Source organism: Bison bison, unplaced genomic scaffold, assembly GCF_000754665.1.
Source record: "Bison bison bison isolate TAMUID 2011002044 unplaced genomic scaffold, Bison_UMD1.0 scf7180017864370, whole genome shotgun sequence".
Taxonomy (NCBI): domain Eukaryota; kingdom Metazoa; phylum Chordata; class Mammalia; order Artiodactyla; family Bovidae; genus Bison; species Bison bison.
The window spans coordinates 3,620,717-3,641,294 of NW_011494942.1; the positions used below are offsets into that span (position 1 = coordinate 3,620,717).

The 20,578-nt window shown below is 39.2% G+C and overlaps 1 protein-coding gene, 1 non-coding gene and 1 pseudogene across 2 annotated transcripts in view; 2 read left to right on the forward strand and 1 right to left on the reverse strand.

The window, feature by feature from the left end:
- Positions 1-5,089: 5,089 nt before the first annotated feature.
- On the forward strand, positions 5,090-5,161 carry TRNAC-ACA. Its single transcript has one exon. It is a non-coding gene; the product is annotated as a tRNA-Cys (tRNA).
- A 5,682-nt stretch (positions 5,162-10,843) lies between these two features.
- Positions 10,844-12,637, forward strand: LOC105000259 (annotated as a pseudogene).
- A 1,710-nt stretch (positions 12,638-14,347) lies between these two features.
- PLCZ1 (phospholipase C, zeta 1) overlaps positions 14,348-20,578 on the reverse strand; it is a 48,723-nt gene continuing 42,492 nt past the window's right edge. Inside the window, exons 12-14 of the mRNA XM_010855918.1 lie at positions 19,568-19,691; positions 15,624-15,773; positions 14,348-14,490 (exon numbers count right to left, since the gene is read on the reverse strand). Of these exons, the coding sequence (XP_010854220.1) occupies positions 14,405-14,490; positions 15,624-15,773; positions 19,568-19,691 (360 nt within the window). The 3' untranslated portion in view covers positions 14,348-14,404. The remainder of the gene's footprint in view (positions 14,491-15,623; positions 15,774-19,567; positions 19,692-20,578) is intronic.

Below are 20,578 nucleotides of genomic sequence, written 5' to 3' on the forward strand. Positions count from 1 at the left end.
TCAGCTTGTACATTTGACTCCAGGCCCTCTTAGCTCATGCATTGGCAAGTGGTTCTTTACCAATTGTGCCACCTGGGAAGCTTTTGGATCATAGAAAAAGCAAGGGAATTCCAGAAAAACATCTACTTCTGTTTCATTGACTGTGCGAAAGCCCTTGACTGTGTGGATCACAACAAACTGTATAAAATTCTTAAAGACATGGGAATAACAGACTACCTTATCTGCCTCCTGAGAAACTTGTATGCAGGTCAAGAAGCAACAGTGAGGACCAAACCTGAAACAACACATTGGTTCCAAATTGGGGAGGAATATGTCAAGGCTGTATATTGTCACCCTGCTTATTTAACTTATATGCAGAGTACATCATGTGAAATGCTGGGCTGGATGAATCACAAGCTGGAATCAAGTCTGCAGGGAGAAATATCAATAACCTCAGATATGCAGATGACACCATCTTAATGGCAGAAAGTGAAAAGGAACCAAAGAGCCTCTTGACAAAGGCAGAAGAGGAGAGTGAAAAAGCTGGCCTAAAACTCAACATTCAAAATACAAAGATCATGGCATCTTGTCCCATCACTTCATGGCATAGAGATGGGGAAACAATGAAAACAGTGAAAGGCTTTGTTTACTTGGGCTCCAAAAACACTGTGGACAGTGACTGCAGCCATGAAATTAAAAGGCGCTGGCTCCTTGGAAGAAAAGCTATGAAAAACCTAGACAGTATATTAAAAAGCAAAGACATTACTTTGCCAACAAAAATCCATCTAATCAAAGCTATGGTTTTTCCAGTAGTCATGTATGGATGTGAGAGTTAGACTATAAAGAAGGCTGAGCACCAAAGAACTGATTTTTGTTTTTTTTAAAACATCAAGGTCTCTTTATTTATAACAGGTAAAAACTGCAGTAAGGTCATCTAATATACAATAAAAAAAAAACAAAACAAGTGTAATTACATCCTTAACAAAAGGACAGCCAGCATGTTTTCTTCCATAGCACAGAATTACTGGTTTGTCTCCTGGTTGGTCCTCATCATCTGGTACATTTTCCCCCCAGGAATTTCCTTTTCAAAGGAAGACGGTCTTCAGGGCAAAAAATGTTTGTCAGACTCTAGTCCCAGTAGTATATATTTTATTCACTTATAGATCCATAACCACCCCACCCCACGCTATCTTGCTCCAGCCTTCCTTGAATTCCTATTGACATCAGTCATTTATTACAACTCTCCCCCAACATTTATTATAACCCCCCAAGTTGTATTTACAGTTAAGAAGAATCTGTAAATACCACAAAACAACTCAGCTGTTAGTGCACAGAAGTCAAATGATCCTCTGAAACACTGAAGTACATTTCTCAAGCTTTTGGTAAACAATTATATGTTCATTTAAAACACAGACAACATTCCTTAGACAAACATAACTCCTGAAGCTCATCTGGCAAGACAAATTGCTTTGTATTTCTTAGCACAATAAAATGTATCTTTGAAACTGAGAAGAACCAAAATTATTTAAAACAATAACAGAACACCACACATAAAAATCACACAACAGATTGACTGATACATTGAAATTCTGTCAAAATCGATTTTCAGTGAGGCTTTGCATTTCAAATAGGCCAGAAAAAAAAAATGATCCTAAAAGGTGTATTTTATACATGTGACGTTTCATCCTCCAAAGAGCTGTTTTTCTCACTTGAAGTTTCTAAATAACATTTAGAAAAAGAAATATTATAAGAGGGATTATCCAGCTCAGTCGAACTGATGGTTTTGAACTGTGGATTTGGAAAAGACTCTTGAGAGTCCCTTGGACTGCAAGGAGATCCAGTCAGTCAGTCCTAAAGGAATCAACTCTGAATATTCATCGGAAGACCGATGCTGAAGCTGAAGCTCCAATACTTTGGCCACCTGATGCAAAGAGTCAACTCGTTGAGAAAGACTCTGATGCTGGGAAAGATAGAAGGCAGGAGGAGAAGGGGACGACAGAGCACAAGATGGTTGGATGGCATCACCAACTCAATGGACATGAGTCTGAGCATGCTGGGAGATGATGAAGGACAGGGAAGCCTGGCATGATGCAGTCCATGGGGTCGCAAAGAGTCAGACATGACTGAGGGACTGAACAACAACAACGTCTTACCTACTCAAAAACAGTACTGGAATTCTCCTCTATGCAAAAGCATCATTTCTTTATTCTCTTCTAGACAAGTCTCTTCAACATACATGGTTACATGATGGAACAACTATTCTAAAAAATATCTCAGCACTTCTGTCTTCTTTCCAAATATTCATCTAATTGACTGGCTCTTTTCTGCAGCAGAACTTTTCAAAATGGTTGTCTCTAATCTCTGCCTCCAGATTTTCTCTTCTCATTTTCTCTCAGATCATTCCAAGGAGATGTTTGTCCCAAACACTTCAACAAAACTGCTTTTGTCACGATACCTACTGACCTCCACAAAGCTAAATCCAAAGGTCAGTTTCCAAACTGATTCCTTTGGATTTAGCTATTTAGTTTCCTTGGGATTTAGCTATTTAGCCCTGATCCAAACTTACCTATCAGCAGCATTGAAATACACAGTCAATAACCTTCTTTCTCAAAGCTCTTCCTTTGGCTTCCAGAATACATCACCCCCTTGTGCTTTCCTTCTATAACACTGGTCCCTCCTTCTCAGTCTTCCATGCAGGAGCATCTCCACAGTCTCCAAGGTTGAAGTGTCTAGGGCCCAGTCCTTGGTCCTCTTCTCCATCAACTTCCACTCCCTACTGGTCTCATCCCATTTTGATGGCTTTAAATATCATATGCTACATACGTGCTAAGTTGCTTCAGTCATGTCTGACTCTGTGACCCATGAACTGTAGCCCACCAGCCTCCTCTGTCCATAGGATTCTCCAGGCAAGAATACTGGAGTGGGTTGCCACATCCTCCTCCAGGGTCTTTCCAACCCAGAATCTTTCCAACCCAGGAATTGAACACTTATCTCTTATGTATTCCCCAGTTTTACAACTCCAGCCCAAAGAATGGCCAGGATGATGGAGTAGGAAGACTCTGAATTCGCCTCCTTCCATAAGCACACCAAAATAACAACCAATTACAAAGCAACTCAGCTATTTCTAAAGACAGCCACTCAATGGACATGAATTTGCACAAACTCTGGGCAATAGTGGAGGACAGAGGAGCCTCAGAGTGCTGCAGTCCATGTCGGATACAACTTAGCTACTGAACAACAACAGAGCAACTATAAATAAGAATAATCTGAAGACTAGTAGAAAATTTCTACAATTGGAGATAAGAAGAAGGAATCACAACAAGATGAATAGGAGGAATGGACACACAAAGTATAGTCAACTTTTTCCAGATCCAACCACTTACCCCTCTCCATCTGTTTCCTCTCCTGTTCAAGGCAATCCTATCGACTTTGGCCCAAATTACTACAATTGCCTTCTTCTAAATAGTCTTAGTTTCTGTGTTTACCCCGCCTGCCCTTACAGTTGGGAGAAGGCAATGGCACCCCACTCCAGTACTCTTGCCTGGAAAATCCTATGGACAGAGGAGCCCAGTAGGCTGCAGTCCATGGGGTCGCTAAGAGTCGGACCTGACTGAGTGACTTCACTTTCACTTTTCACTATCATGCATTGGAGAAGGAAATGGCAACCCACTCCAGTGTTCTTGCCTGGAGAATCCCAGGGATGGGGGAGCCTGGTGGGCTGCCGTCTCTGGGGTTGCACAGAGTCAGACATGACTCAAGTGACTTAGCAGCAGCAGCCCTTATAGTAATAGTAATAGTTTCAGTCGCTCAGTCATGTCAGACTCTTTGTGACCCCACGGACTGTATCCTGCCAGGATTCTCTGTCCTTGGGATTCTCCAGGCAAGAATACTGGTGTGGGTTGCCATTTCCTTATCCAGAAGATCTTCCCAACCCAAGAATCAAACTCAGGTCTCCTGCGTTGCAAGAAGATTCTCTACTGTTTGAGCTACAGGGAAGTCCTTACAGTGTATTCTCAACTCAGCAATTGGAGTCATCATATTGTTCTTCTGGCTCAAAACCTTGCAGAGCCTTCTAATCTCAGAGTAAAAGCACAAACCTTCAAAATAGCCTAAAAGCCCAATGTGATCTGGCCTCCCATTGGTCATCTCTCTGATTTTAACTCCCATTACATCCTCCTATGCTCAACACACTCAAGAAACACTGGCCTCCTTTCCATTCCCTGAGTGTTCTAGGCATATGCTTCTTCCCTGGAATCTTTATCATGCAGATCCTTTCCTCCAAAATGTGTTTTTGTCCCATGTATCCACCTACCTGTTCTCTCACCTCTTTCTAGTCTTGGTCATATGTTTCCATCTTGACCTGTCTGTGTCATACTGAAACCTGCTCTGTCCTCAAATACACACCAGATCCTTCCCACTTGGCTCTACTTTTTTTCTTATATCCTTATCACCTTTGAACATTCTATACAATTTACTTATTCATTTTTTTTATTATTCATGTTTTGTATCCTTTCACTAAAACACAAGACTCTCAAGAAGTGATGTCACTGACAGTACAGCTATAGCCCCAGGCAAGAAGAATCCTTGCTCAGGTGCCCTCACCATATACCTATGGTGAGGTCTATGACTCACCTATACCCACAAGCCTCATTCTAGACCAAATTCTAGGTACACGTGACTCCAGAATTCCCTGCCCAAACAGCCTCTGCAGGCCTTCTAAGGATCCATTCGCCTGAAGTCAGACACCACATCAGGGCGAGGAATGCCTAGGCTCCAGTGGTGGCCAAGGGCAAGCTGCTTACAGTGTATATGGATGCAGCTTAAATGTACCAGCTGGAGCATCCACAAATGTGCATGAGGCCACTGACAGTACAGGAGGGAGCCCGTAGGCGAAACAGGACATACAGAAGGAGAGCCAGTTCTAGGAGAGGACCCAGTCCTTTTCAGGTCACCATAATCCAACACAGATCTCTAAGACATCCAAGAATTCTCAATTAAAAGCTGTCTTTTCAGGTGTTTATAGAGGAGATCAAGACATGTTGCACTTAATGACTTCTTGGCTTTATTTATAACTTTTATATTTAGACAGATGTTATGTAAGTTTTGGACTTCCCTGGTGGCTCAGATGGTAAAGCGTCTGTCTACAATGCAGAAGACCCAGGTTCGAGCCCTGGGTTGGGAAGATCCCCTGGAGAAGGAAATGGCAATCCACTCCAGTACTATTGCCTGGAAAATCCCATGGACAGAGGAGCCTGGTACGCTACAGTCTATGGGGTCACAAAGAGTCGGACACGACTGAGCAACTTCACTTTCACTTTCACTACGTAAATTTTATGGACTGAATTATGTCCCCTCAAAATTGATAAGTCCTAACGACCAGAAGGGCTTCCCAGGTAGCTCAGTGATATAGAACCTGCCTGCCAATGCAGGAAATGTGGGTTCGATCCCTGGTTTGGAAAGATCTCTTGGAGAAGGAAATGGCAACCACTCCAGTATTCTTGCCTGGGAAATTCCATGGACAGAGGACCCTGTAGGGTTACAGTCCATGGGGTCACGGAAGAGTTGGACACAACTGAGCACAACAAAGCACAGTAACCACCAGTAACCTCAAAATGCAACTTTATTTGGAAATGGGGTCACTGCAGATGTAACTAGCTAAGAAGAGGTCATCCTAGAGTAGAGTGGGCCTGTGATCCAATAAGACCAGCGTCCTTATAAAAGGAGGAAATCTGGACATTGACCTGCAACCAGAGAGAACGCCATATGAAAACATGAAGTAGAGGTTAAAGTGATGCATGTATAAGCCAAGGAATACCAACAAACTACCTGAGCTAGGAGAGATGCGTGGAACAGATTGTCAGAAGGAACCAACCCTGCCAGCCCCTTAATTTCAGGCTTCTATCTCCCAGAAGTGTGAGACAAAAACATTTCTGTTGTTTAAGTCACCAAGTTGGTGTAATTTTTTATGGCAGCTCTAACAAATGAATCTAACATTGAGTCTTCATTTGTTTTGCTGTTCTAGCCCCTACAAAAACCTGGCATGTAGTAGATGCTTAGTAAGTCTTTATAAATTAAATGCCTGAATAATGACTGAATGACACACCAGTGAACGAGAAAAACAAGACACCAGTGAATGAGAAAAACAAGGTTCCTAGTCTTAACTCTCATTCATATCATGTTTTACAGCTCTTTCAGCCTTTTTATATCTGTATTTTATTTGCCTTTTACAAGAAGTCTAATGAGATGGGGAAGTGAAAGCCACTCAGTCGTGTCCAACTCTTTGTGATCTCATGGGCTATACAGTCCATGGAATTCTCTGGGCCAGAATACTGCAATGGGTAGCCTTTTCTTTCTCTAGGGCATCTTTCCAACCAGGGATCACACCCAGGTCTCACACATTGCAGGAGGATTCTTTACCAGCTGATCCAAAAGGGAAGCCCAAAAATACTGTCATGGGTAGCCTATCCCTTCTCCAGTGAATTTTCCTGACCCAGAAATTGAACTGGGGTCTCCTGCATTGCAGGTGGATTCTTTACCAACTGAGCTATCAGGGAAACCCAATGAGATGGGGAAGGGAGAGATTATTATAGTTTTAGAAACTAATAATATTCAAATGTTTCATAGTAAACTTTCCAGTCAAATGAATTCTTGAATGTAATGTTTACATACACACTGGGGGAGGGGCGGATTTTTAGGTTACCTGGATGTGAGGGACTGGAAGCACTGGACGACTGCCCATCCCATGAACCCCAACCCCTGCATTCTCATCTTCAAAATCCCTGAGAAACTTCAACAGAAAAGTAAGACATCTCAAAACGAGCAGGCTAAAAGAAACTGAGGGTCACAGATATGACATGGCTACCGATATCAAACAATTAAGCGGTTATGGTAACAGACTCATTTCTAGCAAACACAGCTCAAGGTCAGGACTTGATTCCCAAAAAGAAATGGATTATTGAAGAGCTACCATGACTGACATATTATCTAGGCCCAAAGTGAAGATTTAATACATGAGAGAAATTCTAGTGACTAAACTGCCCAGCAACCTTAACCCTCATATTGTTAACACAAATGTCACAAATTAAGATATACTTTATTTCTTAGCACAGGATCCAGAATGTTCTCAATACAATTTAGATAAACATATTAAACCTAACACTTTTTCTTCAAAAAAATATTGGAGGGCTTCCCTGTTGGCTCAGTGATGGAGAATCCACCGGCCAATGCAGGAGACATGGTTTGATCCTTGCTCTGGAAAGATCCCACATGCTGCAGATCAACTAAGCCCATGTACCACAACTGCTGAGCCTGTGCTTTAGAGCCCAGGAGCCACAACTACTAAAACTCGCATGCTGAAACCACTGAAACTCATGAGCCCTAGAGCCTGTGCTTGGCAACAAGAGAAGCCACTGCAATGAGAAGCCCATGCCCTATAATGAACTGTAGCCCCTGCTCGCCGAAACTAGAGAAAAGCCAACACAAGAATGAAGACCCAACACAGCCAAAATTAAATTAAAAAAAATTTTTTTTTAATGTTGGAGTGAACACAGCATCAACACAAGTTTCAGTAGACCAAGAGACACTCTTGGATTTTAGGCTTTGGTAAGCACGGGCTATGTGGATTTATTAACCTTGGTAGTTTGTAATGGCTTAGATTGCACCAAATGACTGGTTTTTATCATTAAAGGGATATAGCATTAAACTTTTAGGCATTAATGAGTACAGACCATGTAAGATTTAGTCTTTAGAACAAAACAGACTATAAGAGAAAGATAACCCTTTTAAAATTTTCTTAAGCTTTTTAAGCATTAGGTGATAAAAGAACATCGGCTGCTTTCTTTAATGGATTTCTCAGCCATATCTCAAAATAACTAGGCCAGAAATTTGAACATTAGCTGAATTTAAAGTGTGCTACAAGCTCTAGTAAAGTTAGAGCTTAAAATTCTTAGCTCCAGAGACAGATATGTTTCCTACTGTATCAACTTCCCCAAACTGTGTTCTTGTGTGTGTGTGCGTGTGTGTATTATTTTGAAGTGACTTTAGGATAACAGCTGTGGAAGAGAAGGGGCCAAACCTGAATTTGTGTGTCATGTCCACAGTCTTCAGTCAAAGAAATAACACTAGTCTCAAGGAGGTACTGCATTTGATAATTAAAGAAACTCTAATTATTAGAGTTCAGATATTTCAACCATGCCTCCAATTGCCAGAAGGGAAATGGATTTTATTAATATTTAAATCAACAAAAATGGGTATTCTTTTCATAAAGAGAATATGCCCTCTTCCTAGGCTGAGGTCAAAAAATAACTGACTGAGATTATTAAATGCCCCAAAACTGAAAAAGCAATTTAAAAGTCTGTGCCCGTTAGCCTCTGGCTCTGAAATTCTGATTTACCCCAGGAATCAAGAAGGAACTGGAATTTCTTACCATCAGAACAAAGGTAGTAGAAAAAGGAAAATAAAATAGAAGGCATCAAACAGAGTAGTAATGAGAATGATATTTCCTTGAAAGAAATACTGGGGTCTTAAAAACATAAACTGGGAAGATATGAAGGGGAAATGAGATGCTAAGAGCCAGGAGAGAGAACTACAAAGTGAAAAAGGTGACAGATTCAAATCCAGTTTCTCTTGAAAAAGTAATCGAAAACGGCAATATATTTCAATTGTTACTGGTTCAAAAAAAAAGTCAACCAGATAAAAAGAGGAAAGGCCTTGGAGAGCAGCTATCATGACATCCTAGAGAGAGTTAAAATTAGAAAAACTTTAAAAAGATTTCTCATAAAGCAGCAGCATTTTATAAGAACAACTGGGAAACCATCTCTCAAAAACTGAGACAGAGTAATTAAGTGATAAGCAAATCTGGTCATATTTGAGAGGGAAACCCAGGAAGACAGGTGTAAAGGATTCCAAGAATTATTATGTGACTTTCAAAAGAAAATAATTATTGGCAAGAGGGCCTAGGGGAACCTATTTGGAAAATCTCTAGAACTGGTACCGTAAGGGAAAATGAAGCAAACAGAGGACTTACTGAAGGGAAATCAGACAGGATGGTTACAGGTCAAGACTTGCTCTGGAGCAGATATTGGTCTGAAAGGAACAGTTTAGGTGAGACTAACCATTTCCTGGGTGGCTCAGTGGTAAAGAATCGCCTGCCAGTGCAGGAGATGAGGGTTTGATCCCTGGGTCAGGAAGATCCCCTGGAGAAGGAAATGGCAACCCACTCCAGTATCCTTGCCTGTAGAATTCCATGGACAGAGGAGCCTGGCGGGCTATAATCTATGGAGTCACAGAAGAGTCAGACATGACTTGCAACTAAATAATAACAACACAACCTACTCCAGAGGATCAAGATGGTCAAGACTCATGTGAACAAGGGATGTGGAACAAACATGAAACTCACTGACTTCATCTCCCTCAAGACAGAACTTTGAGAGTAGAAAGAAAAACAAACGCCTAGGCCAAAGCGAAGGGATAGGAAAAGTAAACATGACACTCAGGTCCAGGAAACACTGTTATCCTTATATGAACTACAGAAATAGACCAAAGGATGGAGTAACAAAAAAAAAGGTATAAATCCAGCTCAAACTATAAATCCAGCTCAAACTATCTGAAAATAATATTAAAACAATAAGAGGGGGGAAATACAAGAAGTTTTCCTCATGTCATCAGAAAAAGAACTTTAGGGACAGTGGTTAAGACTTCGCCGTCCAATGCAGGGGGTGTAGATTTGATCCCTGGTTGGGGAGGTAAGGTCCCACGTGCCTCTAGGTCAAAAAACCAGAAACATAAAACAACTAGCCCCCACATGCTGCAACTAAGACCTGGCACAGTCAAATAAATAAATAATTTTTTAAAGGTTAAATTGTATACAAATGGAATGGAAAGTAGACAGAGAGCATGGGTTCCTGCGAATGTGTAGGTTTGTAAGGAATTTAACATCAGCTCCCACCACCATCCCCGCCACTACCATGTGCTAAGGTGATGCGTAAGAATGCAAGACTCAAAGAAGACCAACCTCTCATAAGCTCAAATTCCACTTTAATCTACCTCTTTGATGTTTAAGTGGAAATTTCTAGTGGCTGGTAAAAATAACTTACCTCCAAATACTACAGGGGACTCAAACTTTATGGCCTAAGAATCCAGAATGCATCACAAGAAAGCTTTGTTGGTACAAATATTTCCAGAGGGTTGTTACCTTGAAAGAAATGTAATTCAGCAAATGTTTAGAGACTAGCAAAAAACAAGGAATTTCAATAACTCCTGAAAATAGAATCTAATTCATATAGTCTCTCAATAAAATGTTTATTGGTCAAGCCCAGAAGGGCTTCACTAAAAGTAAGCGATTCCATTTTCCCGATCCTAATCCACAGCATGAGGTTCCTGCCTTTGTGGCTCCCAAATAACCCCTGAAATTTGCATAAATTTTTCAAGTGGAATCTGGGATTCTCATGTCTGCATCTCAGGACACCATATACTCCTCCCTAACCAAAATTTACATAAAGACCTCCTTTTTACAGCTCTAGGCAGTTCTTCCACACTTCTTTCAAAAATAGGGCAACTTAAGAGCAACCACCATCAGTGGCCTCCAGTGGCCACCATCTCCCAAACAAAAGTCAAGGTAAGTCTAGACTGTGATCTGCATGTTTTCTATTTGAAGTTCTAAACAACCAGAAGCAAGGGGGGAAAAAATAAAGGTCAAAATTAATGACATAACAAAACTTTCCTGTCATTGATCACTAAAAGGTCATGAGAGTAACAAAAGGAAGAGTCCAGGTTTGTGTTAATGACCTCCAGCCAAAGACCACCAGAAACACACACAGTGGGTTGACTCCTCATCTCAATGAGGGAGATACACAAATGAAGAGCCATGGAGTGTCTCAGCAAAGGACGTACTGTTGGATTCAGGCTTGTGTTAGATGATTTGAGAGAAGGTCCAAGGAAGCAGGTGAAGAATCCAAGAGTCATTCACGTTTCCCCAGGAGTGTTTGGCACTTTGGTGTTTGGACAATATTCATGCTTCTGTCAGGTGCCCCACCAGGGTTGCAGACTTACAGACTGGTCCCGTTTTTCTCCTTATCCATCGTGGTCACACAGTGGCCCTGTTGGGTATTGATGTGAAATCGTTCATGTCTGGCAAAAGAACACCGTAGCCTGACTGTGAGTTTCAGGCTAGCTCCCAGCAACACCAAGGCCTCCCTGACAGTGCAAAGTCACTTCCTAGCTGTCACTTTCCTCAGTTGCATGGAGACATAAAGCAAGGAATATAACCTAATCTAGGAGGTCATGGTTAGCCACCCTGAGGAAGTGACATTTAAACTAGAGTTTAAAAGCTAAAAGATCTTCCGTTAGCACAGCCTAGAGGTTCATTTTAGCTGTTTCTTCTGTTTCTTTTCCCTCACCAACACAATTATTTTTCTACAAGTGAATTAGGCTTAGAAATAAGTCAAAGCTGGCTTTTCACACCATTCCCAATCTTCTCTAATATGAGAACATCTCTGGCAGTGGAGTTTCTATGGGTAGTATCTGGTAAAAGCTCTTGTGAGAAAATAATAATAGTAATAATAATGGTACCAGTTTAATTTAAAGGGTGATGTAAATGATAAATAATGCACATAAAATGAAAACAGACATGCCTAAAGACATTCCAAGATTACTGGAAGGGAAATAACAATCTAATGTTTCCTTTCAAAATTGCATTTCTAAAGTAGTGTGGGATATTAAAGAAAGATTTTGTCTTCAAAGAGTGAGCTGAGTTTGAGTGGTACCTGAAGGAAAGTGAGAAAAGGAAAGATCCTTTTTTCTTCCTTATTTTAAATCTTTTCGGTGTAAATGAGAAATAAGTTCTTTCTGCTTCAAGAATTAAGGAACTCTTATAATAATCACCGATAAAAGCCTTTAAACTTTCATGGAATTCCAAATCTTCAAAAGGCTTTAGGAGTTTAGAGAAGGTGAAAGCCTTGCATTAATGGGCGGAACAGGCCACTTGCTATTAGGTTGAACAGTAAATGATTTAAATAAGATCCTTCTGGAATGGATCATGCTTGAAAAAACAACTTACAGGGATCCTACTGGTCACAAAAGAAGTTGTGAAACAGCAAAGCAAAGAGGATAGTCGGGTGATGGGGGTGGCAGTTACCCCAGAGCCTCAAAGAACCCTTTGCTAGGAATGCATCATTCTAGTGAAGCACTTCCAACCACCAATGGGAGGCTACTGTCATGAATTCCCCCCGGTCCAATGGATAACAGTGAAAGCCCAGAAGCAGCTGCTCTTCGGGAATTCGAGGAAGAAAACCAGCTATAAGGGCAATGCTGCATGTTCTTCAGCCATACGTATGGATCTGGGTTTGTCAAATTAGTTGCACCCCGCACATCTCTACCATAACTCTCAGTGCAGATGATAATGAAAATGTAAGGCCTAAGCCACAGTCAAGAGATGGAGAATTTGTGGAAGTAATTTCCTTACTAAAGAATGACCTGCTGAAGAGACGGGGTGCTCTGGTAGCTGAAGGGTATCTGAGAGTAAATGCCAGAGTCTATTTCTGTGCTCAGGTCACTAAAACATGCACACGTGAGGCCTTTTGAAGGGCTCTTCCTGAAGCTGGAATGCCAAAGGACAGTAGCCACGTTTCTGCACACAGAACCACCAGGCCTCCTTCACTAAGACTTTGTATCCGGCTTAGTTTTCAGGGAGATTTGAAATTGGTTTTTTCATAAAACAAAAGCATTATAAACAAATATAAAATCCTTTTGTAATCTGGCAAAAGAGAAGCATTCCTGTGAGAACTGGCTGTTCATTTCCCCCCTGGGAAGACTGTGCTTATGTGCTCATTATGCCCAACTCCTGTGTGAGTCCATAGGCCATAGCCTGCCAGGCTCCTCAGTCTATGAGTTTTTACCAGTGCTTTCCTACTCTAAAGGATCTTCCCAACCCAAGGATCAAACCTGCATCTCTGGAGTCCTCTGCACTGCAGGCACCGTGCCACTGGGGAAGCCCACTGGGAAGACTGTCTCTTGGTCTTAACTCCTGACAGCCCATGAAGGAGGATCTGGATGATTATACACTGAGCAATCTGGGATACCCAACTTCTTATAGGCTGGGTATTTCAATTCCCAGTGGCATGTTTATTTTAAATATTTAGTTCTGAGGCTAAACCATGATAGTAGGAAAACATGGTAGATGACTTTTAGTGTATTTTTCTGGCTATCAAGTGATAATGCATTAACAATCATAAACAAAGAGTCATTTTTGTTGTTTTAATTATAAAGTCAGATTTAATTTCAAGAAATACTTATAATGGCTCTCTTTGTTGTCAAAAGGGCAACTGGGTGATTTCACCTCACTGCCATGCAACAATATGGTAGAATCAGTATTAGTATGCTTGGTTTTTTGAAAAACAGTTAATACTGAACCATATTGTTCTACATATGACATTTAGTAAAGCAAAACCTTGCTGATGGTGAGAAGCCCAGTATATGAAATAGCACAGCAATTTTCAAATCTGACCAAGAGACTAACTTCAATGTACACTTAGTGCAGATTCAGAAGGGAAGTGAAAGTCACTCAGTTGCATCTGACTCTTTGAGACCCCATGGACTATATGGTCCATGGAATTCTCCAGGCCAGAATACTGGAGCGGGTAGCCTTTCCCTTCTCCAGGGGATCTTCCCAACCCAGGGATCATACCCAGGTCTCCCACATTGCAGGCAGATTCTTTACCAGCTGAGCCACCCGGGAAGCAGATTCAGACACAGTGCAAATTCATTCCAAGATCTGAGCATGTAAGCCACTGTAGTAGATCACTTTTAGAGATACAGAGTCTGGAAGGCAGTTTGAACGCAAATCAAAATCATATGCACTCATAAAAACGTCTATGTAATTACAGGGTACCCAATCCAGTGCACAGCATTTAAGAACTAGTCTGACAGTGTAAGGGCTAATTACTCTCCGGGATGTAAAAGGGCACTAAGCACCTGGAATCCAATTCCTTCCCACTACAATATGCACTAGTGGGTGTCTAGAAGTTAAAACACTCTTAGATTTCACATTTCTTTTATACCTCCAAATATTTGCCAACATATCTTATTCACTCAGACATATTTTAGAAACTTGTAAATTCTACTAATTAAACATGATACAAGCAAGTTGAAAGAGCAGCCTCAGAAACAGGGGGGGAAGAGAAATTGGCTGACAAGGATGTCACGCTGAGTTGGGACCCACTGAAGCTTTTGTTTTGTTTCCATTGCTCTAGTTTGCATATCTAAAAGTGAATTTGCTCAGTACTTCAAAATAATTATTTTTCTTTACATTAAAAAATAATAAAATAATAATAAATAAATAAATTTAAAAAGAGAAAAAATATCTAGACATTCATTCTAGACTGTTTTATTGCAATGTGTAAGCTAATGACATGTCAAGTACCATGAGTGGCTATCTGATGTACCAAACATAAATAAAAAGGGAAGCGGGCTCAAGACTCTCACCCATTTTGGAAAACAGAGGAACACGACGGTAACCTGCAAAAGGAATCACATCTGATTAACACAATAAAAATACATTCATCAGCAGGGGCCCCAATAGGGCTCCTGAGAAATAACATACTTTGTTGTTTGTTGCTCAGTCGTCTGACTCTTTGCAACCCCATGGACTATACAGCATGCCAGACTCCTCTGTCCACCACTATCTGCTGGAGTTTGCTCAAATTCATGTCCATGAGTTGGGCTATAGGGATACCCAAAATATTTTCCACTGCTATAGTGTTAACTGTAAAAATACACTGTATTCTACTGAATCTCAAACTTGGGGTAGATATAAATTGACTGTCTCATGTCAAGTCTTGTGCTGTCTGTTGTTGTGCCAGAAATCCATGTCTATTGAGTCGGTGATGCTATCTAACCATCTCATCCTCTGCTTCCCCCTTCTCCTTTTGTCTTCAATCTTTCCTATAAAGTACATATAAAAACTAGGACTACGCAACTATATTCCATCATGTATACTCATTTTCCTCCAAACTAAAATATTTGAAGTTTCTACTCCAACTTCATATTAAGTACCACAGCAGCTCATACTTCCCCCCTGCCCTGCCCCGAAAATGATGCATCTCCAAAATTAGCCATCACCCTTCTGCTTCAGAAAGGCTGTTTTCTAGGTACATCTCAGATGGTACTAGAGAAGTAAATATAAGGATAAAATTGGGAGTACACTGTAAATCACCCCAGAGAGGTGACTGCAAGGCAGCTCTGAAAAGAGTCAAGATAAGAGTCTTGGGCTCCCTGTCTCTTCTCAGGTGGAAAAAAAGAGTCACTGCTTCTCCCTTCTGAATGGTTCCCATCCTTCATTCCTTCATGGCAGTCATGCCTACTCTTAACTGAAACAAAAGAGCTATAATCCATGCAGAGAAATTTTCATATAAGTCAAGTTTGTCTAATTAGTCTTCCTGGCATTCCCAGTCCCCAATCCCACCTTATGTATCAGAACATACTTCTATAATTCCACTAGGAAGAACTATATCAATATATATATATATAAAAATTTTTTTTCTTTACATATCTGTAATGAAGAGAGCTATTTGGTATATCAAAGAGTCTCTTTGTTAAACTCAAGTTACACATAAATATTAGCACAGTCATCTTACTTTTCAGAATATTACCTCTGTTCATGCATAGAACTGGTAAAGTATATTGTCCAAGAAATTCATTTCCAGCTATTAAACCTTGATTTTCAGCAACAAAACGAATCAATGCTAATTCTGGCACCTGAATAACAAATGTGAATGTTTCATTCCATCTTGGATTAAAAGCTGAAATATAAAGGAAGAGATAGAATAAAAAAAAAAAAATCAAACACTGTTCCTAGGGGAAAATGCTTAATATCTGTTCTCTAAAATTCTTATTTTTAATACTTTAATAGTAATAACGAAAGCTAATGGTTTAGAGGACTTAAATCTTTATGCATCCAATGAGAAAGAAATAATAATGGCAATAATAATACTTATTAGGTGTTTACAAGTGCTGGGCAATATTCTAAAAACTTTAAGGAGATAATCTCACTTATTCTCATGCCAGGGTTATCTCTATCAACACTTACAGATGGGAAACTGAGTCACAAAGATGTTTCATAACCTTCAAAAAATAGCCATTTTTGTGTGTGTATGAAATAGCCTTCAAGAAATAGCCATTAAGTAGTGGGGCAGGAAATCAAACAAATGGTGTCTGATTTCACAGCAGAAACGTGTAACTGTTATATAATATGACTGTCGGTGTTCAAGTATTTTATCAACAAAGAACTTGAGACAACAGGAAGTTATATAACATCATTTTTCTAGATCAGGACATATTATGGGAAGAACTACAGACAGTGGTTGGACTGAGAGTTCACTAATGTTTGCTTTAAAGTCAGCTCTTGATCCTTCTTTTGATTAAATGCTTATTTTCAAATCCAAAATTGATGAGTAATCTATGTCCCTAGCGAAACAGATCATCCCAAATACTCTCCTGCCAAACAAGAAATCCAAATTGCATTACAATGTGACCCAAATCAGATAAAAATTAAGCATAATTGAATGGAACCAAGAAATTCTCATCCAGATCAAATAAATGCTCTTACTTTAATAAAAAAAGTTCAAGGAAAAATAATGCATTGTTTTTCATGTACAAAGGCAATGCTACACATACTACCTCAAAAGATTTGCCCTTTGTGTCATGTTTCAGCACATATTGAAGCATCTGTGACTTATTATACCTTATCTATGCTTTTTATGGTATATCTTTGGTCACAAGTGCATGTTTACTAGGTAGGAATTCAGAATGCAGTCAATGCTAGTGAAAATATTAAACAAATTGACTCACATTGAAATAATGACCACCTTACCTTGCCCTAGTAGAGAAATAATTCAGTCAAGTACAGGAAACAGGTTTAAGAGTGAAATCTCTATAGACACTACAAAATGTCTGCACAAAATTCTTATACTGACTTATTCTCTGTCTTCTAACCCTGCTTGACCATACTCTTTCATATACACATAAAATCATACATAGATATATGTGAAAGTCCTTTTAGTTGTCAAAGTAAAAAAAAAATAATAATTTGATAGTTACAAATATAGTTAAAAATCACGGGACTTCCCCGGTGGTCCAGTGGTTAAGAATCCACCTTGCAATACAGGAGACCCAGGTTCAATCCCTGTTCAGGGAACTAAGATCCCACGTGCTTTGGAGCAACGAGGCCTACCCACCACACCTAGAAAGACCAAGTGCTGCAGCTACTGAAGCCTATATATCCCAGAGCCTGCGCCACAACTAGAGAGTCCAGGACCACAAGGAAAGATCCCACATGACGAAATGAAGATACTCCATGCTGCAGCTAACACCTGATGCAACCAAATGATTAAGTGTTTCTAAAAACTCACTTCCTTATTGTACGCAAACGTGATTGTTTTCCTCCCAGACGCTCCTGTCTTTCAATGCACTACCATCACCCTAGTAACTAGGTGATCTCAGCACCCTTCTCGCCCGCTATCGACACTTTCAGTCCTGCCGGTCTTCCTCACGTGCATCCTCCGTTCCTTTTCTGATGGTGCAGCCCTTCTTTAAGGCTTGATTTCTGCATCGTCACTGTGAAACCACATCCTGACTCTCCTGTATTTCTCATCTTTCTCTCTCACACTTCTTCCTCTCTACTCTGTAGAAACGATCTCTGTGAACACTCAGTTCTTAGTGCTTTATATCCCTGTTTAAAAGTTTTAGTTTTATTCATTTTATACAGAAAAGAAAGTTTCTAATACTGTGTCATGGCTTTCATGATTTTCCATAGCCATCTCCAAAGTAAATCTCTCATTTTATCTCACAACTAATCTTTCTTAAGTATACTGTACTTGAACTTTTGTACTTTCTGCTAACATGTTTGAATTTTGTTTTCTCCATGTTTTAGCACACATATTACTTTTGCCTTAAATTCCCTTATCCTAGGGAATTCCCTAGAGGAACAGTGGTTAGGATTCAGCATGTTCTCTATCACCTGGGTTCTATCCCTGGTCAGAGAACTAGGATCCCACAAGTCTCAAAGTGTGGCCAAAAATGGAGAAAAAAGAAAGAAAGAAAATTCCCTTATCTTCAATCTCTATTAAAAAAAATTCTACTCTTTGCCAAGAACCATCTTCAAATTTGCCCCTTCCATACAATTCTTTGTACTTTCTTTAAGGCACTAATGACTCTTTCATAACAATTTCACTTACATCTCATATTCCACACTGAACTATAAACTATCTATAATAGAATTAGTTGGGGCATACATAAGAATGTAGTTAATAGAGGTTTTAAGTTTTTTGATACTTAGAATCAGGCTTTTAACATGATAGGCTCAATAATGTCTGGTGAACCAAACTGAATTTTTGTAGGTATATTCCCATGAAACCAGGGATGCAATCAAATTTCTAATGGGAGCTAAAATCACAGTATTACATAAGGGGTGCATGGAATAAATTAATGTTCTGTGCATTTAGTCATGAAGACTCAAGTAAGGGGGATGGAGAGAACAAAGGATAGGTTACTAGAAGCTTCCTGATATTAGCAGTTACCATTTCTTGACACTGTCATTTCAACTCTAACAGAAGCCAAATAAGGCAGTGAGTTACTACTAGTATCCCTTCCCGATGATAACACAGGATGAGGTAATAAAACTTTCCAAAACTTTTTTCTCTCCTTTGTTCCTAGAGGCTGAGGTGGAGGAATATTTGGGGTTTGGGAGGAGGCAAACATTGGATTTTGAGGGAATTATCACCAAAGAAGAAAAAGATAGATCAAACTGCACCTGCTTCTCTGTCCATACCATTCAACCTGGAGCAGATTTCCAGACTCTGAAATGAAGTCCACTATACTTTGAGAATATTCACTCAAAGAAGGTTCTGCTCTCAAAGGATCAGTTGCAAGTTCTCTTCCTGAGTGATTCTGACTATCTAACAGTCAGCCCCAAGAATCTATACTTTTCCAATGTCCTTAATGATTTCAACTTCAGAGAATAAATAACAGTGTTAGGTATTATGTAAACTGTCATGAGATGCTGGCACACTGAAAATCTCACCAAAGTCACTTCTTTCATTCCTACATTTCCCTTCTGGCAAAAATGACTGAATTATGAATCTAAATACTGTTATGAGTAGGTTTCTATGGCATATTGAGTCAGAAGCCACAGACTTTTGATCTAAAATAATTCAAGCTGTTAAGTAAAACTGTGCAACACACTATATCAGAGAAATCTTAAGCTCTTTATTTTACACAGAAGCTAGCAGCTAGATTTGAGGCAGTCAAAATATCTCTCTTAACCAGTCAAATAAGAAAACATAAAGAGGAAGTACAAATGGAAAAAACACTACTTCTTCAGGTCAGATACATTTTTGTATCTGTAATTGAAACTATATCTAACCAACATTAAGTAATTATTAAATTTTTTGCTGATATAATACTTTCATCATCTTGAACATCATGCAAAAGCTCTTATGAAAAATAAATATGTATCAAAACACTATCAATACATAATTTTTAAGCTTTCCAGCATAAAGTCTAATAGACCAATCAATAAAATATATTAGGAGCTCACCATTTTTTTTAATTACACGACTCTGCTGCTTCATTTGATCATTTGGAACCCCGAAAATTTCTACAATCACTAAGGTATCAGCTTTGTTTTGATAACTGGGAGGCAACTGGATACCACTGATGAGCTGCACAAAAATAAGTAAATTCAAGAACTCAGCAGAACAAACTGTATCACTGCTAATTTTCAAAATAAAATGTTTTCCAAAAATTATGATGAACTAAGTCAAGTCCCACCAAAAAACAACATAGAAAACAAGGCAAATCTTAAATTTTAGTCCTTTTGGAGTTAAATTTCAACTTAAGTATCAAAAGATGATTACCAAATTATTCCATTTGACCCAGATGTGATTATAGTAGAATCCACATTCTCCAATAATTACAGTTGAACATATATTTTTATTCTAACAGCATTTGTTATGATTGTTATAAAAAAATGTTAAAAATATCATGACCACCCTTCTGCTTTAATACAGACTGAGCACTCTGATAACTTAAACTATTTTTAAATCTATATAGTCTATAAACAATGGAAAAAATGGAAACTATAAATACTACTTCTGAAATGTATGAAAAAGCACCACATAATTTTCTATAGCATTTTCTGACAATATAATTTATAAATTTGGATAAATTATCATGAATTTTTACCTTATCCATTGTTGTCTATATTATCATGTCACCTGAGTTTGAAAAATCAATTATTTCATATATACATATCTTAGGGATTGAATAGCAGAAAAATGTTTTAAAAAGTGATTAATAATAATATTATTTCACCTTCTATTATTCAAGCTAATTGTTGAAGCACAGATTTATTTTACTTTAAGGAACAAAGGAAATGATGTTGTTAAAGTGCTATACTCAATATGCCAGAAAATCTATAAAACTCAGCAGTGGCCACAGGACTGGAAAAGGTCAGTTTTCATTCCAATCCCAAAGAAAGGCAGTGCCAAAGACTGCTCAAACTACCACAAAACTGCACTCATCTCACACGCTAGCAAAGTAATGCTCA